Here is a 17,865-nt window from a genome sequence, read left to right as displayed (position 1 = left end):
ATTATTATAAAAGCCCAGTCGCTATCAATCACCACAAGTTGATAACGCCCGATAACTGACATCCCGTTTCGAAAGGTCAAGCCACGCCTATATCGGACTCGCTATTTATCTTGCAAAAAAAAAAAAAAAAATTATTGCAGCTATCGTCGGACGTGAACGATAAGCATCTGCTATATATTTTTGGAAGTGAGGAATGACGAAGTTAGAGCTATAACTTCGCGTATTCGATGCATTTCTGGATGCTTGGAATTTCATGATTACGATCGTACGGCTTTCCGCATTAAGGTAAGATAATTAAATTACTTTGCAAGTTTTAATTTATATAACTTGGCAGAATTGTATGATGCGAGCAACATTTTTAATGAAATGTCGAATGCGTTGAATAATGAATAATTTGCTATAAATCGGGACTAGTAAAGTTTAAGAATCTGAAATTATTTTAACACTTTTCTATTTATTTGTATAATGTTATTCTTTCTTCTACAGAGATATACTGGAAACTATTTAACAAAATATTTCAATATTATTATTATATATAATTTAAAAAAAAATATTTGAGATTAGATATATGAAGTTATTGCGCAAAGAGAGAGACATACGTGCAATAAATGGTAAATATAATTCAAAAAGTTATTATTTCGCTACGTCTCACAAATTCTCTATAAAATACATTTCCAATATTCATATCTTTCAAGATTTTGAATTTTTGCAAGACATTCTGGAGTCGCGCTTCCACATGTGTATTATAAATAAACAATGTCACAAATATTCGAAGAGAATCTGTAAAAAAAATCAGTGGGATCCGTGACAGTTTATCGGTATAACAATTTACGATTAAATCAATTAGATAAGTAGGGCAGAGTGCATTGACACACTTCCACATTACTATGTTAATAGTTTTACATTTGCGCGAAAAAAAACCGGGATTATTAAAAGCACAGTTTCGATCACGAGACCTATTAATAAGTGACTTATATACGTATATATGTATATTCGTATATACTAGGTGTTTCTGATAAATTGCTTCATCATTAATAAATGTATTCTAGATGAGCACCTAAACTGATCATTTCTAATTGTAAGAGCATTTTTATTGTATTGTATTAGTACTAAAAAAGATAGATATGTAATTAAATCTTCCTCTTTTTTTTGGGAATATTTAAAATATCTTACATGCGAAAATAAAAATATATTTTCCAGTTCTTCTATAAAAAAACATTTTAAATTCGGGTCTTCAAATTTTCAAATATTATCTATAATTATTTATTATTGAAAATATATTTTTCCAAACTTCATTGTCTCATGAATATCTAAGAAAGGGATGTAATGATGGCTATACACGCTTTACAGAAATTTTGCCAAATCGAAAACCTGATCACAAACGAAAAGAGACGAAAATTAGATCGTCGCAAATTTGCCAAACTTTCGTCTTCGTTGCGACGATAGAGTCGCATATGCTCTCTCTCTCTCTCGCTCGCTATTGTTTCATTACTGAATGCGTGTTGGCGATCACGTCGCGATTGCTTCGCTTTAATATCGCGGCTTAATATTCAAAGCTCGCACCGCGATGAACTTGCGCAGGTCGTCATCTCGCAGGCAGACAAGTCGAAATGGTATTTATGTCCCCGTGCTATCTCGCGTCACGACAATATTTTCACCTTCTTCGCGTTTTATTCTGCCCCATTGGGTAATGGAACATATTTCGAAGCGCGACGTCTCACGGATAATTCCAGGTGGAAACGCTGAACCGAGCACTTTTTTTAAAGAGTAGTTTTATTCGCGCCATTTTTATGCTGTTTTGGCGGCAGCGCATCCCAATGCACCAGTTCCATCTTATTCGAAATATGTTATTCCATCTTATTTCCCGCGACTGCGAGGTCGATTACCTCAAGACGACACTTTTACTCCGCAAGACTTTTATTATTTTTAATAATATTTATTTTATTTTATTTATTTGTACATTATAATCTAAAATTAGTTTCATGTTTGCGTTCCGCAATTTCATCGCAGTTTTATTCCGCAGAGATGTGCTTTTCGATTCACAATAATGTAATGAGTTGACAACTTGATAAGTTTAAAAAGAAAAGTATGTAAAGAGAAGAAAATCCTTATTTAAAAAAATTTTTAATTATTCTTTTATGATAGCTCTTGAAGGGAATTAAATAAATGATATAGATTGTGATAATGTTCGAATTTTTTGAGTATATTAACATTATTGTTTCACATCTACCTCTTACATTAAATTATCAATTTACTATACGCTAATAAGCAACACACGTAAAAATTATAAACAAAAATTTTATCTCAAGAACGTTCGACGCTGTTTTATTGTTAATATCTCGAAGTTATGTATTAACTATTTATTTCGATATTGAACGAAATTCGAAATCCAGTGTCGAAAAGTTTTGGAAAGCAGGTGAATTTTGCCGAAATGCCGAGCGCATGAGTGGCCGGTTTAAGCGGGAATCGTGCCGATACAAAACGCTTGTATATTCGAGCATCGAAGAGAGGATTCGGGAACGATTCGAGTCGACTTTATATAGTCGACATATCGCTGTTGCATGAAATTTTTAACGGAAGCCGCCGCACGCGGTGACAATGAATTTTCGATGTCGGAAGAAACGCGCTATGAAAGTGATCCGTTTATCGTTTTAACGTTTCCAGAAGATCCTGAATGAAGATATCGCCTGCGTTAAGAATAGCTCTATGATTTATATTATGCTGCGGTCGGTGCACGCAGTGCGGGTTCAACGTATCGAGATAATAAATAGAAAATGGTGAGATAGGGGAAAGGACGCATATAAAAGAAAACAGAGAAAATTATATTTGCACTTTCGAACAAAAGTAATCAAATTAGTTTAGTTCTCGAGTTATATATTATTCCGACGACCGAATACTAATTTATCATCGCGCGTATTTTTCTTCTTATTCATATAAAAGAAAACTCTTGTTTAAAAATATAATTAAATACAAATTTTTTTTTATTAATATACAATATATGCAATAATTTTTTAAAGAGCTATTTTATAATAATTTCACATGAAAAAAATTTTTTGAATAAAAATAATTTATTGTGTTGAAAATGTGGCACGTGGCTGAAGATTTTTTAACTTACACAATTGTAAGTTAAAAATTGGTTTCTATAATACAAGAGAATACATTAAATTAATCATCTAATTGCAGGCAATATTTTTGCAAAATTAGCTACATTCTAAAAAATATTTTTGCATTATTAAAAAGATCAATATTTTTTTATATCTTTTTGGAACAACGTGGTATGTGTGTGTGGTGGCTTACGTCACATTAGATAATTTATCCATCCTAGACTAAAATATGTTTAAAATCAATTATTAAAAATCTATTATATGTTGATGATAATTTGAGGAATCTAACAAGTGGTGAAAAAAAAAAATTGTAATCGAGATATCAATTATCTATGGTAATGAGAAAATCATTTTACCCCACTTTAAGCGATGTATCATAACTCGTGAGTAAATTGAAATCTAAACGGTCCTCCTTTCGTTACGGAGATACGCGAAAGTGGGACGCACCTGTAACTCCTAAGAGAACAAAAAGAAACGTACCTGCCCCTCCATTCTTTTCATCTGTCTAATACGCGAGATCATTCGATCGAAGAGTAAGAGTCGGTGGCCATTATCGATCAGCATTGAATCATCTAGAACACCAGATCACGATAATTCGCGGATAACTACGGTGGATCGGGTAATCGGGATAGAGAGAGAGAGAGAGAGAGAGAGAGAGAGAGAGAGAGAGAGAGAGAGAGAGAGAGAGAGTGGGAACGTCATCGCCACGTCGTAAGAATGGAGGTGGATGGAGGATATGGCTCACTCCACTTTGGTCTCCTCTAGGAGAGCTCATAAAGATAAGCCACCGCCCTAGTATCTACGTCGAACACGATGGAAAACGTATACAGATACGTGCACAGAACAAGGATACGTGCACGCACGAAAAAGACACGGATTGCAGGTCCTCGTCCATCCTTCCGGCCCTCCGTTGGGATTTTCTCTGAAGGTGTAAGATGTATCCTAACTCACAGAATATGTAGGGTACTTCGAAATAACAGTCGATTCGTGCGTGCAATTCGTACTCTACGAGTGAATAGGAAAACATGTGTTTCTTCTGTTGGATCTCGCAAATTCTATATCATTTGCATCTTTAGAACGAACATTTAAATATAAAACATTCCCCGTATTGTGTCAGATTCGCGTAAAAATCAGGTAGACTACGTGCGTATATTCTTTAGCTACAGAAATTTAATTCGTAAACAATCGCGCGAGTCCATCTCTTCAAGAATTTGAATTAAAAAATAATTGCTCAACTTTTTTAAATTATTGACGCGTCAATTAAGAAAAAACAAGTAACAATAAAGAAAAAGTACAAGTATTATTTTCTGGTATATAACTATAGTTGCCTAATAAAGAAAGTACTTTGAACAGAGTTTGCCGATATCACCTTTGAAGTTTTCCTAATGATATGTATATCATAATTCCCGTGTGATTCGGAATCCACCATAAACTGTAGATTCTAAGGCAATGACTATATATAGCACTCCCGTGTGGTTCGAAATGCATCTTACATAGCATGCATCGGGTCGATGACTATAGCGATCCAAGATACAAATACAATACAATACGTACCATCTCTGAGCGCTCAGGGACGTAGATATGTCGTACGATGACGGTACAATATTCATGTATGTAGTGTAAAGAACCCTTCATCGTTCTCCTATTTTTGATGAAATCGGTTGAACAAAATTTCGCCACGTTACTCAAGACTCGATCGACAAACTACATCACCTATCTATGAAAATTGACATTTTCAACATTCGCAGGAAATTGTTTTAACAGAAAAACGCTTGCATTTTCTATAAAAAGTGCAACCGCTTTTAGAAATGCACGATTTATTTGACAAAGTATTATATGACATTTAAATTTCATTATTTTTCATTCGAAGATAATCTATCATATTTTTTCTAAATATAGCTATTAGCCAGCTGTTTATCGTGGCAATTAAATGTGATCAATAAATGCATCCCGTATAGAGAAACATGAGCGTACACAAATCATTTCCTGATATATGTGGTTCGTATCGTGCGCGCTTCTCGTGCTCGGACATTTATTTATTTAAGATTTTCTGACGAGGCAACACTAGATGTGGCAATTTGGAGGAACGATTTCCGACATAAAAGACGAACGAACAAATATGTGCACATGTGCTTTCATATTAGTATCATATCAGATACTATCATATCGTAAGTCAGCGGATTTAATCCTCATGTGTTTCTTTTCTCGTATTGGAATTTATATATATTGCGTATCAAAATTCTCGTATTTACTTATTTACAAGAGGAGTAAATTTCCATTTCGAGAAAGAAGCGATAAACAAAACTACGCTCATGTAGAATACATACACGTATACTTTATTTTGAGTTATTTTTATTTTCTCTGGAATCTGTGCAAAATCGTCTCTGACGCACGGATCTTTCTTTATTTAATATTTTAAATCCCACGTGTGACGCGACGCGCCCAAGCGCTTCGGGATACAATCCTTATTTCGGCAGAATAATAAAGTAGAATCCTACTTGGTATTTGTTTAATAATATTTAGAGGTAGGCTAAAAATATCGATATCTCACATATGCACACATATTCGAATTCAAATAGATATTTCCTCTATCTCTCATATTCCTTTTTTTTTTTTTTTTCAAATTATTCCAACGGCTCCTTTCGGTCATCCTTTGGAAGAATCTTCCTCAACCTTTACACGAAAACAAGACGGCTTGATACGTCGTCACGCCGACAACGTATATCCTTCTCGAGGGATCTCGAGGGTCTCGATACGCGCGTGTAATAAATAAATCTGCTTATTGACTCCTCCCGCGACACTCACTTACCTTCGTCCTTCTTCGTGTCTCATGTCTCCTCTGCAATCTTCGACTTTAAGGCGGTTGCACGTTTTGTAAAATGTGGTAAAAATTTATGAGACAACATCATCTTTAAACGCTATAAAACCCAAATTAATTCAGCATCATTAAACTATCTGGATCAGTTTCATTCTTATTTAACTATCTCTCATGTAAAGAGAGAAATGTCTTACAATAATCGATCGTTAATTTTGATAAATACGTATAATTGAAAGATTTTAGAGAAGAAACAATTTATATATTTGCTAATCTTTTATAAGTAAAAGCAATGAAAAATTAATAATTTATAACGTATTAAGCTCGTATTAAGATTTGCTCAATTATTGTACAGGCTGTTTGAATGGACGATTATTATGAGCAAGAATGAATTTTGGCACGATAATATGTCGAAATTGCATTTCGTCAAAGCTTCGGGTATCTAAACTGACGCGGCGCAGTACATTTCATGAATAATTTTATTTATCAAACTTCTTAAAATATTCGTTGCGCGCGTCAGTTTACGAGCCTAGCTTAGTCTAAAGTTTTACGACGACAAATCAAGATATTTTCGGGATATCGGAGATACTTAAAATATTTCAAATTTATAAAATTAAAAGCGAAGACACTTTCAACTTCCTCATCGATTACTTTCTCAAGATACATCCTTGTAATTCCGACCTAAACAATATAATGCGGATGCGCGTGAAATATCCGATATTTTCTATAGAGAAACAAAATTGTAGTGCATCTATGTGCTATTCTCTTTTCATTGGATATAGTTTAAATCAAAATTGAGAGAAAAGTATCTTATCTCTTTGTCTTTCCGTATCTCTTTTCCTATAGTATCTTCAAAAGATTCATTTTTACTTTCCGGCGCATTGTCGCATTGATCGAAGTATCAACGATATATCATACAAAAACGACCGATATGTCATCAGCCTTTTCACTAGTTTTCGAGACAGTGCCGAATATAATCGTACGTGGTTTCACGATTCTCGTATAATTATTACTATCCGTACACGCGTTTTCTCTCCTTTAGTCGACACAAAAAAATTTTAGTTGAGAACAAAATTACCGTATTACTGGTGCTATTTCAGTGAATGAAAATCGTCATACGTCTCGCATAACGTTACACTTAAAATTCTTAAAAACATGAGTTTAGTCGGATAATTAAATTTGGAAAAATGATAATGATAAATTCACGGTAAAATTTTAGTTTCAGAAAGCTACAAAGAGTTATTGATAACGTGATACTGACAAAATTCTGACAATATACGTATATTACTTAGCTAGTTAACTCAAGAATCAATGAAACTTTTCCACGTATAATTATATCAAGTTATAATAGAAACGTCAATAAAAATGTACGGATATAGTAGAGACAGTATCTTCTCGTACACATATGCGGAGGAAACGAGTTTCTCATTCGCACGTTATACCGCTATAAAATATTTCGTATCGTTATTAACATGAGCGTTAACGATGACGTATTAGTATGAATTGGACATTGGCGATTTTTATTTTCTGTTTGCATGTATAGTGACATCTATGTTTTAATTTCTTCCATTTTTTACGGAAAATTCATCATCTTTACAAAGCGATGAGTTTTTTTTTTCCCCCAAACAAGGAATACTTTCAAATAGGAATCCTTGATACCTGCTTAAGAATGTATTATTATCAAATCGGATATCATATTTGAATGAAAATTGGATGGAAATCACATTTTCTTTTGTTAAAAAAAAGTCGACTTAAATAGTTAAAAATTCCGTAGATAATGAGAAAAGCGAGAAATACAAGACCTTGTCTATCTTATTTAGATTTCGTTAAATTGTTAGTTTAAATCCTTCGTTCATTTACAACCTGCTTTTTGTAGGAATATTTTTCCTGCAGCACAATAAATTTCTCGCTTTTCCCGCTTCTCCTTCTCTCTCTTTCTGTTTTTTCGCCAGACCATCGTTATACGAAACGCAGAAGACCGCGTTTATCTTTCGCGTCGGCGACGACCGCGTTAAACTCGCGTCCCTGAGAGCTTGTACAAACATGCGAGAGGAACAAGATATCAAGCAGGATATACGTCGCGCTTTTCCCACCCTCAAATAGGAGTCAACGAGTAAACTTCAAACGTATCGCCGGCCGTTAGAAGCGGATGAAATTGTCTTGCACGGTCGTGAGCCGATTAGGTCTCGCCTTCTCGCGATGGCAAATGTTATCTATTTAATTTCCTTTCCTCGAGCCAGAGACGAGTCATATCCTTGTCCCGGCGGCTTGTTCGTGCCTTTTCCTTTCCCCCCAAAAAGGATCGCGACGGATATTTTCACTTCCGTTTAATCACCGTCGTTCGCGATCTCGTAAGAAAATTGGACGTCATGGTTGGTATCTCGCCAAAAATTTGCGAAAAGCATGGCTATTTTAAATATGCTTAATAATATCATGATCAAATATGACGTATAACTTTGACAATAGCATTTCTTTCATGCTAATAAATGCAAATAAATGCCCGTGTTTCGGAAATAAAGATTCTATCTTAAGTAATTGTTCAATATTTGTTTTCTGTACAGATGATTGAGTTTGCTGTAGTTAATAAAGACTGACAGGTTTCTCGATATTTGCTTATGAAAATGCGTGATAAAATCGATTTAATCGGTTGGTTGATATTCCGCGAGCATATGCGCGTTCCTCGACATGCATACGTATATAGTAGTTTCCGATATTCATTTTGCAAAGATGCAGATCAGGCGCTATTGGCGCTCTGCCGGAACATTCAATTTTTGCAAGAGAATCGCTGAGCGGTTCTCTTTCTCCCTTGAATATATATATGTATATATTCGTTCTTTACTTGAATAAAAATCTAGGAGACCTTCACACACTTAATTTATTTGAAAAACATAATTTTTTTTTTTTAAATTATCGTCGATCTCGATTTAAATTTTTGAGTTGGACGAGTAATTTTCTGTAATATTTATTTAGCATATTTATATACAAAAATATTTCTAATATCATTTCGAATATTATGAACTTTCATATCGATATGTGCCAATCTTTATTTGAATATGATTGATAATATTTGTAAAAAAATGATATCGATCTCTTTTTCTACCTTTCCTATATTCAATTATATATATAATATATAAAAAATATAGAAATATTATATTTTTTCTGTATTCGTATTGATTAAATAGAAATTAAGTATATGATTTTTGTATCTAAAAACGATAATTTGCTTCGCAAGAGTGGAGCCAAAACTTAGCAATCTAAAGTAAAGGAATCAAATGAAATATCTCAAATTTCGAGACACAGGTTAATAATGTAACGTCATAATACTCATCGAGTATTACGCTCATAAAAATGTAATGTTGCAATAATCGAGAAAATAGATCTCTTTTTTCATATATCAAATATTTCAAATTATAAGATAAAATAATTTGATATATTTCATATATCAAATTATTTTATCCAAAAATAAAAAAAATAACTCAAATAAAAAATGTTAAAACTGAAATAAGAAATATTAAACTTTTATAATTTCTTATATAAAATTTCTTGTAAAACTAATCTATATAAAACTTTTATATATAATCTTATAAAACTTATAATCTTATAAAAAAATAAAATATATAATTTTTTATATCACAAAAAATCTAGAAAAGGATTAAATATCAAACTATATTATTGGTATTTCAAAATACATCTACTCTACAATGATATTTCGTTGATGAATATTATTGAACGTTTCGACATATGGCAGCATATTAATATAGAGAATTCGCAAAGAAACATGCGATAAATTGCGATTTACTTTACAGCTGGGAGGATGATACCGAGCGGAATGTAATATGACGTCCGACTCTCACTATTGTGATAAGTTAATCACGAGTCGGAGAGTGCGGAATTCCAAGGGTAAATTTTCCAGCAGATATGAAAATGCCGCTGGATGCGAGCACAGGCGTGTTTACCTTCAGAGTTTGCGACTTGATAATACGCCATCGGCTTGTTATAACGGCGAGTCGACATGCGTCCGAGGAGCGTCCCGTTGCAATAAGATAGCTGTAACTTTACGAGCTACGGATTTGCGAAATTCTTATTCTTAGCTGCAAAGAAAGCGGGGAGAATTCGGTCGAAAAGTTTTTCAGTAAAAAATAATTTCTAATTTTCAATTAAATTAAATGACGAATTTATTTAATATCGATTTAATGTCGCAATAAATGTCAAAATTAAATGATTACATGAAGAAAGAAAAGTAATTGTAAATAGAGTATTTATATTTATAATATTTTGTAGTTTTTAAATCTATTATATTTTTAAAGAAAAGCTTAGAAACTATCGGAAATTCTTCAAATGCAACGAAATAATAAAGTTTTGAAGTGCGAGTGACAGGTGTTTTTCGCAATGATCATACTAAAGAGTTACCAGGCACGTTCAATCGATTGTTCCTTGACGTTCCCGAGAAGATCGCTAAGCTGAGCTATCTTTCGGAATTAGTTTCTTCCTCCAGGTTGGTTTCAACGTAATCGTGGATATTATTTTTGCCGGCAGTTCGGAATATTATTTAAATTGGAATTACTTTTCTCATTATAACCCAGTCAAGGAGAAAATCTTCTTTCCCGTGACTTTACTTTTACGATTCTCGCCTTGGGAGAAAAAGTTTATCCGCGACAAGTGACAACGCGATGGCGGTCTTTCCGTTCCTCAGCGGGTCTCCTATTTTGTTTGCCATCGATAAACATTCCTTTATCACCACTATCGATAGGTATTGCAATTCGGATGTACATTCAAGCGAAAGCTCTATGACATCAGTATCAATTACAAATGTACAAGCATGCCAATTATCAAACATTAAAATAGCATTTGCAACAATTTCGGGATAGATAACATGAGAAACGAATTGGTATTTTTGTAAATTTTATCTTCGTGAGAAATCACGAGTAAAACAAAAATGGCATTTAAAAATTTACATATGATCTTAACGAAAAAAGGAAAAAGAAAAAAAAAACTTTGACACATATACATATCACGATTATATTTAAAGTATGTACCTAATTAAATTAAATGTAAATATCAATTGCATTTTGCAATTTTTTAAATATTTAAACGCGAGTTATTTTATTGCAAATATTGTAATAGAGGGATTACATTTTCGTTACCTTTTCGCTTAGAGAATATAATGTGTAAAAATATCAGTATCTGTCAGAATAGTATTCTGGTCACTGAGAGTAATGCATATATTATTGTAACTATTCTATAATATATGTATATAGTTTATATTAACTGTATATTTTGCAAATTTGAAAAGCATGACATATTGATGAGCACATTTTGACGTTGCGTTCGATATATTTATGAGCGATATCAAGAGAAGCTTACTCGACAATAATATATACATAATGCAATGAATAATTATAAGCGCACAAAGGATAAGAGGAAATAGGAAATAGAATTGCATATAACATAACGTCACAGTGACAATTAAAAGACGGTTGACGCGTATCTATATTATTGTCATCGATATCGGTCGCACTTTTTGGTCGATGACGATGCATTATTTACCCCGTACGTCGAATCGATGCGAGTTACGTCGCAACGCGAATGTTTTGCGGCCTTTCTTGACCAGCCTCTCTAGTTTTTGCCGCAAGTTGATTTATGAAGCGACGTCAGCGGCGAAAACCGACATGCTGCTTGTTGCGAGCACGCATGCATCGACGCATTAATGCACACGGATGCCTAAATGTATGCGCGAATATCACGATGCATTGCATTTCTTGAATGCTCGATCAAAGACAACACACGAGAAGTTAATGTACCCTCGAGAGAAATATGTAACTTCCGATAAGGGATAGTACGATTCCACTCATCAATACAAATTCAATTAAATATCTGACAGAAACTTACGTTGTCGATTTTTAATTTATTTATTCGTTCATTTTGACTTTCGAGAGAACTTTTTTTTCCCTTTCTGTATTTCTACTTTTCTATTTTAATAACACATAAAGTCGTGAATGTTATGTCCTTTCGATAATCTCTCTACACCTGCAACATTCGCGATAATCGCATTCTGATATTGATGAATGCAACATGTCGATCATGTGTGCGAGGATGATCATTATAATTCTGTTAAACGGCGATAAATGACAATCGTGTTAAGTGACGCTGACTCTATTTTAATAATTGTCACATATATGATACATATATGCACTGAATACCATTATTTCCGATTGCTCGTTTGTCAGATAAAATGTCAAAGATATCCACGCAAATGTACTAATCAAAAAAATCAATCAGTCATAACAATTATAACAAAATCAGTTTAACAGTTATAACAAAATTATCGCGCGTTGCTATCGGAAATAAGTATGTCATCGTTTCTGATTTTATTAGCATAGAAGATAACTTTCGTCTGTGTTTCAAGTTCGGAAAAAAACAACGAAGAAAAAATGCAATTATCGCGTCAGAATAGCAATTACTGCTCCATCTCTTTTTTTCTTTTTTAATTTGTCTTTATCCTGAATTATAGAATACTTTAATCAAAAATTTTATGATTTGACTATTCAGAAATTCAAATTCTTTTTTAAGAGAACATAAGAGTTTTTGTTATAATAATTACGGTTTAAATATTGTTATACATTAAATATAACATTAATAAATATATTATTTTCCAGTTCTTTCCTTTTAACTGGGAATAAATTTTTGCTCTTGTAGAGAGAAAGAGAGAGAGAGAGAGAGAGGCAAGAGTGTCAATATATGCCTCCCTACTTCCCTGAATTTGCTTTGAAATTATGCTGGATATATACATATTACAACTTCTCTTGTGTTGATCCGTTTTACTGTATAAATTCAATCGGCGATATATTTCAATTTCGGATGATTATGGTTGACGAAATTCTTCGTTTAATTAATATCGGGAAGTTATTAATTAAACATAGCGAAGCTATGGTGCCAAGGCAATGCGGAGAGTTAATCACGGATAACAAGGTCGACCTGAGAAGATGGAAGAAAGAAATAAGCCGGATTATACTGCCGTACCGAAGATGGCAGTTTCATAATTATTGAATCTACGTATATATATATATTAAATTTCCTATAAGATCTCAAAGTTTGGTTGGAACGTTCGGGGCCACCCTGTATATATATATATATAAAGATATGTATGAAATATATATATAGAATTTCATAAAAAAGCTCGTACAGAGAAATATTCTTTATAAATTAAAAAAAAATTCAGGCTTTAATATTTCTAAAATTTAAATAGATAAAATATTCCCTAATTATTTAATTCTCGAAATTTTATATATTCTCAGTTTTGGGAATCTTTCTAATTCATATTAATCAATTAAAAATTTTCGCATATTTAGTCTCACATTTCTTTACATACATAATAAATATTTTAATATTCAAAAGGTAATACGCATAATAAACGATTAAATTAATATGATATTTAATTAGTTCTTATTGGTTTTTAATAAAATTAAACAACTAATAAAGTAACTAATATCACAAAATTCTAAATTTTATTGACCTTTATTCAGATTAAAAATCCTGGCTTTTTTATTTAGAGCCAGCGATCAGTCTCGATGTTACAAAAAATATTATAGTTCTCGTATCCTAAAACGAAAGTAGTTTTCCTTTTGGAAATGGAGCGTGTCGTTCACGATTTTACGACATCGTGAGGAATCGGGTTAACGTCTGACGCAATGCTCTACATGTTTCGATAGGATTTCTTTCGCATCAAGAAACGGAGCAAGCAACCGAAATTTATATTGTGATCTAAAGAGGGAGTTTTGTCTTCAATAATTATTTCTTGCCCCAGCGATTAGTTAATGAAAGAAGGATTCTCTAGGAAGGTATTAGAAAAGTAAAATATCTCCTCTATAAATTTTTGACCATCACATTTGCCTACTTCAGAAAATAACTGATCTGTTTATTATCGCGTAGTTTCCATATAAATTAGAACATATTTAAAGCGCTACAAAAGAGAGAGGAAAAAAAAGAGAGAAAGAGAGCCAGGTAGCGGCGATTACTTAAATTCTGCCAAGTAAAACGAAAAGTTTCCTAACGAAGCAGATCTTGAAAATTTTTAACTATTACTGTAATGAAGTTACTGCAACGAAGCCGCGGGGTCGAGTGTATCGGATAGCTTACATGCTTCCAATAACAACGAACTTTCGTTTCTGTGAGGCGCGGTAAAGCAGAAGTAATGGGTCCCGGAGGACTTCTTAAGGTAGCTTAAGGTTTATCACAGTCAAGTGAATATTTAACAACTTCCCAGGGAAAAAGCTCCTCAAAGTGCACGGTGCGCAAGCTGCAACGAAGGATTGCGATTTCCTGCCGTTACCTGATGTATTTTTTAATGCACCGAATTACGTTATATCTATATTGTGCTTTTCTTCTATAATTCCGCAAGATGTATTCTTCTCTTGATGGATTATATATACGCATATCAGAAATGTTGCATAGAAAAATGAAATGCATACATATAATACATTGTTACTTACAGTACGATAACCGTAAAATTATACAAGCAGAATAATATGAATCTTCGTTTTATTCTTTCTTTAATTGTCTCACTATCTCCATTTTTGATATACCTATATTTTTGAAAAAGAAAAAGAAACAACAATACGTCAATATTAGTAATAATTATTATCTGAGATAAACTGATTTAATTTACATCACTGTATACATTACAACATGTTTACAATTGGTTATACGTAACATGAGCTCAAAAGGCATCGAGACATTTATCCGTAAACGTAAGAGTGAAAGATGAGACGCGGAGCCGTGCTCGGGCGAGAAATCACGGCGAGAGCCGGAATCAGGTCTTCCTCCCGAGCGGAGTCGAACCCGTTCCGATAACCGGTAATGTTTCCTCTAATTTTTTGAACGCAAGCGGAAGAACGGTCCCCAGAGATAACACGGTCGGTCGGTCGAAATATGACATACGCGACACGTCCTACGGCTTACACCAGCAACGGCAGCCGCCTCTCCCCGGTATAAGAACTCGCAAGATAGTTGGCCGCGCGCTCGCTCGCTCGCGGACGCCGGCTCAATGTACCAAAGGAAATCGCTGACTTATGGCTGCGCCAGGGAGTCATACCTTTTTTCATAAACCCCCAGTCAACCCCAACCTCGCGACTCTTTTACATTGTACCCAGATTTCAGCGATTAATTTTCCCCATTGTGCCGTGGCGCGTCTCTCGGCAGCCAACCTTCCTCCTCCTCCTCCTCCTCTTTCCCTCCTCCCCCTCATGCTTCTGCTGCCTCATCCTCCCTCTCGCTTTTCCATCATCCCCTCGTTTCTCTTTCCTCTACTGCCTTCCTGCGACCGTGGACCCGGTTCCATCCCTCACCGACATATCCCATCGCCTCTTCACAGTCGCTCCCAGACCGCGGTCCGCATTGTCATTGGCAAACAGATCTCAATGGCGGTATTAAAAGTATCCGCTCTAATGGAACCCGTTATATTCGGCCCAACGAAAATTCTGCGCTGAGAAAGAAATCGGTCGTGGAGCGACTCGGCTCGACTCGACACGGAATGCAGAAAGCGAAGATTTCTGCCTGCGCAAGAGTAATTAAACGTCATTAACCGCAGCGTTAACCGCCGGTTAATTTTCCGGAGGCCGAAGGGAGAACTTAAAATATTCGGCGACTACTTGACCGTAATGAGTCTTGGAAGAAGCGAGCTTTCCGCCACATGTAGTAATGGCATTGTGTTATTTCGCGACAATTCATTCATTGATAATCAGTCCTTCGCCACATCTTCAACATTTCTCGCTTATTTCCGACAAAGAAAGAAAGTACCATCCCCGTCTCTAGCAACTCTTCTTCTCCTGAGAGATTCTTTCTATATCTTCTCTCTACAGTTCCTAACTTTTTCGAGGCATTAAAACAATCCGGACATGTACAATATATATATATATATATATATATATATATATATATAAAACTAAAGTAGAACGCGCTTGCTCCCCTTCTCGCTCTCTTTCTCATTCACGTTGTCAAAAAAAAAAAAAGAGGAGCAACTTGAAAAGTGTGCCGCGTCTGGGTGCTGCAACAGTCGGTCATATCTCAACGGGGAATATTTACAGTGTCTCGCGAAGTATTATTTCGACGGGCGCGACTGGCTGGTACATACACTACGCGTGGCATTTATATTTTATATAAAACGCAAGGTATATTATTATACGTATACGTACGTATATATATACTTACATGCACATGTACGTTTAATGCGCGGAAAACAGGCAGAAAAACGCGTATATACATTACATACATATAGCGCGAAACGGACACGGGCGATTATGGCGGCTTATCGCCGCGGGGTGCAATACCGAGGTGTTCCATGACCGTAACCATTGTTTCCGCCCTCTTCGTCCTGAGAGAACGCCTGGGCTATTGTTTAGATTTTTTTTTGCGGTGATCGCGATGACCGCAATACACGACGAGGACCCTCTCGACATGGTTTGTGACGCGCGACGAATAAAAAGTGTGGATTCGGTCATCCCGCTTCTATCAGACGAGATCAAAAATCACTGCGTATTTTCCGACAGCAAAAAACCTCTCCCGAATGATTCAGGATATCTACCCTTACATTATTTTAAATTAGATTTTCCGCATATATTATTTTTATAGTTTTTATACACGATTTTATAAAGAAGGTATATATAGAAAAATTGAAAATATTTTGACAAAGTAAAATTGTAGTAAAGTCATATCTCTTCACAATAAAACAGAAATTTTTCTCTACTCTACAATCTTAAAAATATAAATATAGATAAATGATAGACAAAAGCTGGTTTAGTATTATATAAGTATTTATTTTTTGGTATATCCTAAGTTAATTATAAAAAAAGTTTTTGATAAAATATGTAGCCCTCAATTTATAAGTGACCTTAATGATACGTTGATTATATAATAATATTATTTTTTTATCCTTCGTATTTATATACCTCATGTTGACATATAAATGTTATATTTAAAACAAAATTAATGTTAAAATAAAATTTTGCTAAAAATAAGCATTATGGACAATCTTTTCAAATGTAGTTTCTCGAGTGACAGTAATTTTGACGTATTGATGAAAAGAAATCGCTATTGAAATGATATGCAAAGGGAAACTTGTAAACAAAACGATCCATCAGTAACCTTATCGTTATTCTTGTCTTTTCGAGGTCTATTTTTTCTGATATAAAGATAATATTCACATATATAAGGACATACAGTAAACACTAATATATTAATCCTTTGCAAAAATGATAAATATTAGATATATTAAAAAGATTTTTAGAAGAATGTTGCAAATGTCAAATTTTTCAACATTTCAGCCCAAGAGAACTCTAATTTAAACAATAGAATACAATTATATATATAAAACATTTTCATATAACAATAAAAAATAATTATTTATTTTAAAATTTGTATTAATTATGCGCCATTTTTAAATTAATATTTTTTAATTAAAACATTAAGATTGTCCGGTATTTACATTTTAAATAGATTATCTTTCTTTTTAGTATCGAGAAAGTGTGCATTTCTCCGCCGTGCCGCATAAAAATCCGCGCCGAATAAATTAATGGCGAGAATGGAAAATTATTAATTGATTGACATGCGATACTTCAATTAAGAGCACTAGACGTGGCCGTAGAAATCCGCGCCGAATAAATGAAATGGCAACCCTAAAATATACATAAATGAACTATTTATGTAGATTTTTCGGCGCGACAGTTATTTAATGTCGATCTCTCATTAGAGATTTTATAAAAAGCGCGACGATTGTTCCAAAGACATCTTTGATCCTGTGCGGTTGCCGTTCTCTCTGTGTCGACAACCTTTCTGATACTCTAATTTATTTTCTGCCTCGTGTCTCTGACAGATCCTATTTAATTAGCCTGCCAACGCACGGGACGACACGTGGACACGTGCAAGAAATATTTTTGTGGGGGAAAAAAAAAA

General features: G+C 34.1%; 1 protein-coding gene across 1 annotated transcript in view; it reads left to right on the top strand.

The window, feature by feature from the left end:
- The first annotated feature begins 228 nt into the window (after nucleotides 1–228).
- LOC138938571 (lachesin) overlaps nucleotides 229–17,865 on the top strand; it is an 86,961-nt gene continuing 69,324 nt past the window's right edge. Inside the window, exon 1 of the mRNA XM_070305641.1 lies at nucleotides 229–285. Coding sequence (XP_070161742.1) covers nucleotides 254–285 — 32 coding nt within the window. The 5' untranslated portion in view covers nucleotides 229–253. The remainder of the gene's footprint in view (nucleotides 286–17,865) is intronic.

Source organism: Polyergus mexicanus, unplaced genomic scaffold, assembly GCF_030449975.1.
Source record: "Polyergus mexicanus isolate NDT 795.1 unplaced genomic scaffold, iyPolMexi1.0 SCAF_13, whole genome shotgun sequence".
In the NCBI taxonomy this organism is placed as follows: domain Eukaryota; kingdom Metazoa; phylum Arthropoda; class Insecta; order Hymenoptera; family Formicidae; genus Polyergus; species Polyergus mexicanus.
Note: the sequence above shows the minus strand (reverse complement) of the source record. Positions and strands in the feature narration are given on the sequence as shown.